This window comes from Patella vulgata, chromosome 8, assembly GCF_932274485.2.
Source record: "Patella vulgata chromosome 8, xgPatVulg1.2, whole genome shotgun sequence".
Taxonomy (NCBI): Eukaryota; Metazoa; Mollusca; class Gastropoda; family Patellidae; genus Patella; species Patella vulgata.
The window spans coordinates 40,389,325-40,398,208 of record NC_065886.2 but is presented as its reverse complement, the minus strand read 5'-3'; the positions used below and the strand labels follow the sequence as shown (position 1 = coordinate 40,398,208).

General features: G+C 33.9%; 1 protein-coding gene and 1 pseudogene across 1 annotated transcript; both read left to right on the top strand.

Annotated features, from left to right (window-relative positions):
- LOC126830689 (tubulin alpha-2/alpha-4 chain-like) overlaps positions 1–8,884 on the top strand; it is a 55,657-nt pseudogene that overhangs the window by 43,244 nt on the left and 3,529 nt on the right.
- LOC126830683 (WD repeat-containing protein 55) lies at positions 49–8,051 on the top strand. The gene is made up of 8 exons (XM_050561098.1): positions 49–69; positions 1,621–1,733; positions 2,430–2,615; positions 3,106–3,178; positions 4,487–4,593; positions 6,236–6,335; positions 6,750–6,919; positions 7,681–8,051. Exons 1-8 carry the CDS (start codon positions 58–60, stop codon positions 8,024–8,026), a joined length of 1,107 nt encoding a protein of 368 aa, XP_050417055.1. The 5' UTR covers positions 49–57; the 3' UTR covers positions 8,027–8,051.

Sequence of the window (8,884 nt, the reverse complement as noted above, 5' to 3'; positions counted from 1 at the left end):
CTATTATTTCGTTTATTTTAAACTCCAGCACGGAAAAAGAACAACCAATCAACAAACATGGCGTCGAAGGTAAACTTTCAACACGTGTTGACACAAATTCACCGTTAATTAGACAAATGAATGAGATTGTCAATTTTTATCTTGACAGTTATAAAGACGGTCATTTTCTAACATTGACACCATGACTTTCAAGTAATAAAAATTTTCTCCGAATTGTGACAAAAGGTTTTGTGTGACTTGATTGGAGCCTGTTGATATTCATGAACAAATTTGAAATAAATAGCCGCCCGTCATGAATCTAATTAGAATTTAAAAAAACTAATGACACCACTCTCATTCACTTGTATTCACTTGATAGGAGTTAACACCTAACTTACTAATCATATCGTATGAAATTGTTTCATGTCAATATTATATTCTCAAATCAAAGTCAAATGAACCGGTAATAGATAGAACCTGTTATTTTATTATTGTTTGTTTTCTGTCTATGTTTTAATGTTAGCTGATGGGTAATTATGTGGGGATTAACGTCTGCTTCTATCGAGGGTGATATATCGCAGACACACCTTATCAGAGATATTTGACAGAAGAACCAATCATGGTTAATAGGCAATCAAAAGTACATGTAGGGAAGCAATAGGAGGACAGAAAAGGAATTCACAGCCCCCGGACCTGTAGTTAAAGGTGTAGTTGTGCCTTTTTTGAATGGAATGGAACTTATCAGGACGATTCTTGCTCCAATCTAATGTGTTGATTCTGAAAACAAGTTGAATCCCTCAGGAGATGACAGCAGGTTTAAAGTAGGGTGACCCATGTACTCACAGAAATACAGTCCACCGCTGATAGTTCGGGACTACCACTGAAGCGTGCACATTCGCCGTGCCGTGACCAACTTTCTGACAGTATGATACTATAAATGGCCATGGCACGTGCAATTCTCTACAAATCTATCAACTATTACAGCCGTAAAAAATTTACTGTTGACGATTTTGAATAGCAGTTAAATTAAGCTTCTTGGTTATTACAGCAGATTTAGAAATTACGTTCGTTTCATTTTTTAAATCGCTTTATCATTAACTGTACCGTTAAGAGCGGCATCTTTTGGTTTAGTACAAATAATATCTCTGAATCACTCGGGTTAGGCAGGAACATGATACTAGCAGTAGTTTCATTTTACTTTTACAAGCTTCTTAAAACGATTGTTGAGCTACCTAACGTGCTTATTTCTAAATTCAATTTCTTGTTCTAGCTTTCTGTTACGTTTCGTAAAAAAGTAGTCTTGATTATCCCGACCTGTCAATCAGACGTAGAATGGTCGATAGACTGGTTAAGCGAGACTAATTTCAAAACAAGGGCACGTAACCTATCTTTTACTCAAAAGTGTCTGGATGTTATGGACGACTCTTGGAACCCGTTTTCAGTCTATTATTTAAACATGATTAATGGTCATAGCTTATTAAGTACAACATGATCGTTTATTTAGTGACTATAATTGTGTGAAACTGATTTGAGGCTTGGCATATATATAAATATTGTGGCGTAATTGTCAAGATATATGGAGATATTTATTTATGGTGGGTCACCCTATTTAAAGTTGTATTCTTTGGTTCTATTTTTCAGAAGACCCAACCGAAACCAAAGGATATAGAATTTGACGATTTAGTTGTGAATTTGTGTTTTCATCCAGTAAAAGATTTAATAGCTATTGGTTCTATAAATGGTGATGTATCTATGTAAGTTGCCTATACTGTAGAATCAGTATTAAGCAGCCACTCAAGGGAAATTTCATGACTGACTGCTTAAGGGGAGTGACCTCTTAATAAAATCTCAGTGATTGTTAGTAAATTTTATGCTTAGATGCATTGGAAGCAAACATCAATACTTGCTTTGGCTGTCGCTGAAACTTGCTTGGAACGAAAATTCTTTGATTCAAGTCTCTGATATGTCTTCTGAAAACGTTTCATTTTGTACCAACATTGATATTACTGTCTACCATTGTGATGTATGCGATAATATTTATCCATTTCAAATGTCTAATAACTTATATGATGTACATGTACACAGACTGATTAATTATCATTTGATAATTAAGAAAACAAAATCTAAATACATGTCCTGGCTTGAATTCAATCGGATTTAGAAAAGACTTTTCACTAAAGGGGGGCAGGCTTATTGCATAACGAATTTTCAATTCCACATAGGCACATATCTTTGTAAACACTAAAACAAATTGAACCATTATTGGACTGATATTCCTATTAGAGTGTCATCTCTTACAATATTGTAAGGGATTCAATGGCATTAAAATGATAAATACTTTTAACTTACACAATCTGATTCGTTGTCATTGTGTTTATTCTTCATACTATATCCTAGGCTAATTGTAGAATATAGATTCTATTTCAGAATTATTTTTTTATATAATTCAGATATTCCTACAGTACCGAGGGAGAGAATAAACTAGAAAAAACATTCAACCACCACAAGAAATCTTGTCGAGCATTACGATTTAGTCAGAATGGAGAGACTCTCTTAACAGCTTCCAAAGATAAATCTATCAAATGTTCGGATGTAGAAACAGGAAAAATAAAAAATAAATTTAAAAGTGCTCATGAGTAAGACAAATTTATTATTATATTATCATATCTGCTTGCTGATGTGTCTTCTCTTTGCTAGAAGGTGCTAATCAGAAGCTAACCTCAGGACAGAAAGAGAGGACTAGAATGTTGTGCAACACCCACTCGACACACACAGGACTAATATATGGTTCAATTTTACATCAATAATTCGCTTGCACCCATTTGTATTTTGCATTGGAAGCAAACAAAGAAAACTCATGATGTTGGACAGGCAACCCACTCCTCGTCAGACTTAGGATCGAAATCTTACCAATCTTTCAATTACAAACCATATCATCTGAAGTATACACATTAGATCCTCAATCAAGCCCCCATCTCAGGATAAGGAAGCTCAGTTAGCATTTCACAAAATGTCTCTGTACTCACCAGTGGCATTTGTTCTGTTATGATGGTATTTTATGTCCAAATTCTTTGTTTATTTATAGTGTATTTCATGTCCTAATTCTAGGTCTAATTTTAATTTTAGATCGGCCATTTATAGCATGGTTATATCAGATCGAAATATTTTAGCTACTGGAGATGATGATGGAAAAATCAAGGTAGGTTTTTGTTTGAATTGTGGGCGTGAATAGAAATATATACATGTATGATGTATACAGGCCTGGAAATAGCAGTTTTAGTTGTACTAGTAGCACTATTGACTTGAACCTAATATTTTAAATTTTGTGATGGTCTTTCTTTAGGTCTTAAATGTTGTTTAAATTATTAATCAGACATTTATTAACATGACAAGACCATAATCAATGCCCTCGGATGCTCATGATTTTAACTAGATTAAAACTGTTCAGCCATTTAATGATTTTATTTAAAAATAGAGAAGCGATACTAAGAGTCGAATATTCCAGTAATAAACAAAAGATTCACGCGGAAATTATAATCTGATCTGTATGAAATTGTCTTGTAAATAAATGCCCCCAATTATCTACAAAAGAATATATGTGCCACAAACCTTGTCGACCACTTGGATGATTTAGCTGCTGTGGGTGTATGTTTCGTTGCCTGGCAACCTATCTTTTATTCTGTGGTTATATTTTAGTTATGGATTAGGTGTTTTTATACGCCCACATTGAAATGTGGTTGTATATTGTCGTAGCCCCGGTCCGTCTGTCGGCTAAAGTTAATATCTGATTGGCTTTAAATTTATGCACAGTGTTTAAAGTCATGAGACGAAGAAGCCTATTGATTTTAAGTGATTTCTGATAATTACTGCCAGAGTTAATATCCGATTGCCTTTAAATTTATACACATTGTTTAAGGTCATCAGACGAAGAAGGCTATTGATTTTCAACGATTTCTGATGATTACTGCTAGAGTTATGGCCCTTGATCATTTTGAAAAATATTGTGGATGCTCTAGAGGCTAAAGTTAATGTCCGATTAACTTTAAATTTATACACATTGTTTAAGGTCATCAGGCGAAGAAGCGTATTGATTTCCAACGATTTTCAATAATTACTGCCATAATTATGGCCCTTGATCACTTTGAAAAATCTTGTGGATGTTTTAGAGACCATACATGTAGTTATCATATGATTGATTTTATATTTATATTCAATTGACTTTACATTGATTCAGAGTTTATTTTTGATAACTTAAACAGCTAAATCCATGATATTAAATGTTTTGTATGCTAAACGTTAGCATGGGTCAAACAAATTCTAATGACTTTCTGATAATTACTTAATGAGTTGTTACTCTTAATCAGATTTTAGTGTATTATAAAGTTTCATTACAGACAAAAGTAAAAATATGTGACAACTCTTGTTGACTGCCCGGACGATTTAGTTGCTGTGGGCGTATGTTTCATTGCCTGGCAACCTGTCTTTTAATTCTGTAATTATATTATAGTTATGGGATTTAAGAAAAGAGAAAGCTATCCATGAATTTAAAGAAAATGAAGAATATATAAGTGATATGGCTATAGACAGTAGTAAAAGAACTCTACTATCAACAAGGTTAGATTTTACATCAAGCTAAAATGGTTCATTTCATTCAGTATTTACAAAGATATAAAAAGACAATATAAACAAAATATGATAAATATAAATATAAACAAGATATAATAAATATAAAAAGACAATATATTAGTTAAGATTTTAACAAAGAGTTAACAATTCTTGATATAGCAGTTCAAAAATAGATGATAAAAAAGAAAATTACTTTATTCTGAACAAAGTTATCACTGTTGGAAGTTTGGACTAGAAATAGGCATCAACTGTCACCGCACCGTCTCCAAGAATTGCCGATCTTTTGATTTACAGACCATGACTCCGCCCACATATTCTCGATTATCAAGTAACATTCTCAATGCATACGGTATCCTCAGTTGTCCGTCCTTTCCTCAGCAGTCTCCAGTAGTGACGTCAGTCATTAAAGGTAAATGTAAGCTTGGTCAGCCATTTAATGATTTGATTATTAAATGGACGACTGTTTAAATCCAAGCTGTATCCATGCCATCCAAGGGTCTACAGAGACCAGTCAAAAGATTATAGCAAAGATTACTGACAGCCCTGACTGTTGACCATATCCGGTTTATATCGTCAACAGAGAATGTTGAATGTTGACAAATTTATAATTCATTACAGTCGATTCTGTCACATGCGACCTCTGAATACTTTGACACTCTGTGAAATCTGACATCATTTTCATGTCCCGATTTATTTCCTTATTATTTCAGCCAGAAAGTCCTTGAGTAATCCGTACTCTGAATATTCCAAATTACTACATCAATCAACCGTCCCGTCACACGATTTCCATCGAATCAACACTGTATAATCTGTAGGTCTTTGTTGATTACTTTGATAATTTTATAATCTCTTGTAAGACAGTTGTGACAAATACTCAAGAATACCCACGAATTATATACAGTCGTAAAAATATTCCTAGCACCTGTTGGAAACATTCGTTGCACATGCTGATTGAACCTGAATACCTTATTTTGTTCACCCTACGGATCCATCCGAACTGTGTGACGACGACCTGGACATAGAACGACAGATTATCAATGAACACGTGACACCAAAGAAAGACAAGTGTTGGATCAACTGAGGACGATAAAGATAAATTAACGACAGACTTGACCTATTCAAAATGCCTACGCATGTTAAATGAAATAAAAATTAATGTAATAAAATTTTGAATGTATGTACAGAAAGGTTTATCATTTTTAAAGGGAATAACATTCTGGAGATTCGAAGCTACATTATAATAATATTTCCGGTTTTCGAAGTTACAATAATACTTCTGGTTTTAAAAAAACTGAGTATTCCGACACTCTGCATAATCCGATTTATTGTAACGATCCCATATGATGTCGGATTTGACAAGAGTCCACTGTATATCTTTGTAAATACTGAACGGAATTGAACTATTTTTGATTGATATTCCTTTTAGAGATTCAACTTTGACATTATTGCAAGTAATTCCTCCATCTCTCAAATGATAATTATTGGAAGGAATACTGAAAACTGGTAAATTAGTTATATATATTTTCAGATGTATGGAAATAAAATAATTCTTGAAAATAAGTTAAATGAGATGTTTTTTTAAAGGGGATACTGGTAACTCATCACTCTATCTATTGTATTTTTTTTTCAGTGGAGAAGGTACATTGACTGCTTTTGATATGAGGAAGAGAAAAATGACGATACAGTCAGAAGTTTTTGATTCAGAATTACAATGTTTAGCAGTTGTTAAGGTTAAATTATAACAATGGTTTTGTTGATTTAAATCAGCAATGATGAAATTGACAGATCTATTTTTAATCTGTTGTGGTTACTCTTGTGATAAAATGAGCTTGTTAGTCTCAAATAACTCCAATAAATTGAATTGAAACACATTTTATTTGTTCAAATAAGACTAGGGGTACTGCAAAATTGTTTCAGTGTTATTAATAGTAATTGAACACGAAATATACAGGTTATAATTCTATGATTATTACTGAGTGATGTTTAGACTAGAGAAGTCTAGTCGATATGTCGCCCAGTAATTTGCAGTAATTGTATTCCATAGAATTGTGTTTACACTATACAAAGACATGAATTGAGGTAACTGGATTGATAAGTTTTACCATACTTTAAGAGATGAAAGAGTTACTTGCCTTTGTTTTCAGGGCGAGAGGAAAGTTGTATGTGGAACTGGTGATGGAGCATTGAGTCTGTTTAATTGGAATGAATGGGGTTTAAATAGTGATTTGTTTCCTGGTCATCCAGACTCAGTAGAATGTATAACAGCGTATAATAGAAATATAGTCTGTACTGGTAGTGGAGACGGGATAATCAGGTAATGGGTCAACTTCACAGATTTTACTTTGATAGACTTTATTATTAGGAATGGATGCTCAATCTTTTCAGAACACATGGAACCAGTGGAATATTTATGGGAGTAAGCCTGAAAATTAGGCATCTGTCACAGACGTTGTTAGGGCGTTAGGCACTTATTTAAGCTGTATCACACACAATCCCTATGGCACCTGTCATTTTGTCTGACACTGATTTGTCATTTTTCCGTTATTTATAATTTGCTTGCATGTAGGAACTTTAGCAATTCCAGGAAACAGGAGGACTAAGTGACAGACATTTTGATCTAAAGTGCAGGCACCGATTTGTCTTTTTTCAGTGTTTTTATAATTTTCTTGCCTGTAGGAACTTAGCAGTCGGAGGAAACTGGAGGACTCAGTGACAGACCCTTTCATCTAAAGTACAGACATTTGACCACTGTCAAAGGTTCTTTTACATGCACACCAATGAGTACATAGGACTTCGGTTTTCATCCCATCCAAACGACTATACATTGTCCCATGCCAGGCCGTCCATCCTACATCACTGATAAGGGGAACGACACCGGAAAACCATGATGAACTTTCTCACCCAACGCAGGGATTGAATATGAGACCTCCCTTTTAGCGAGTCAACAAATGTCCTACTCACTGAGCCACCATAGCTCCCCATTTGCTTGATAAAGACCAGGGAATCAGTAATTGTATTACATATAATTTTGTCCTGTGATTTATACTGAAGTAACTTTCAAATTTTTATTTTCAGAGCTGTGAACATCTTACCAAATAGTTTTATGGGTGTGATAGGTGAGCATGACGGTTTTCCTATCGAAGGAATTGATTTAACACATGATAAAACTTTACTAGCTAGCTGTTCACATGATCAGTGTGTTAAATTCTGGAACATTCAAAACTTAGAAAATCTCAAAATAAACAAAAAGAAAGTTGTCAAGTACAAATCCAAAAAACTTTTCAGTCGTGATGAAAACTTTTTTGCCGATATTAATAAAGATGTAACACAAGATGATGATGAAGAGGAGAAAGATGGGGATGATGACAATGAAGATGATGATAGTGATGATGATGACGATAGTGATTCTGATAGTGATTAGATATAAATAAATTTATACTAGCATCTTTGATTTAGTGTTTTGTTTATAAAGTTAGGAATTTCTGAAAATTGACCAATTTCCAATGAATGTGTTTGCATCCTGTGGTGACTATTTGATAAAAACAATTTTTATACACCCACATTTTTATGTGGATGTATATTGTCAACGCCTCTGTCCATCCTCTGTCCATCCGTTCACAATTTATTTTCAAGAACAGTTCATTTTTTATTAAAAGTAACATCTTTTTTTTTTTTTATTAAAAATGAACCATTTTTATTTAATTGCCATTGATGGAAACATTGGGTCAATATAAAGGGCTTTGCAATAGTTGAATTGCTGTCAAAAATTGATGTATCACTACCACGTAATGTAATCAGGTTCAGTAAAAGTGAAATCTATAGCCAAGAATTGTATTTATTTATTTGTGCAGTAAGAAAGGATATCAAATCCTATTCAAATGAAGTAAAATGGGGGATCAACGTCCTACTGTTTTGCCCACACTAGGCTAATGAAGATGGACAAACGCTTGGACAGCGTCCAAGTGTAATACGATAGGGTTTATTTTAGTACTAAGAAAGGTGTTCTGTTTAATATAGAGTAATGAACTAGGGTAATGAAGTAGCTTGCATTATTTTACTACTATCTTTGACTAATTTTCCGACAGTTATGTCAGTACCCATTGCTGGAAGTAGGGTACTATAGTCCAGTCGTCTCGTGCACGGATTAGTGCAATTAACTAGAATAGTGTTGACGTAAAACGGTGCCTATGCGAAACCAAAAATGGTAATTGTCCCGCCCTAATAGATGACTGGTTTGATTTACCTTCAGATATCATGATGAGACCGTAGGGAAGACATT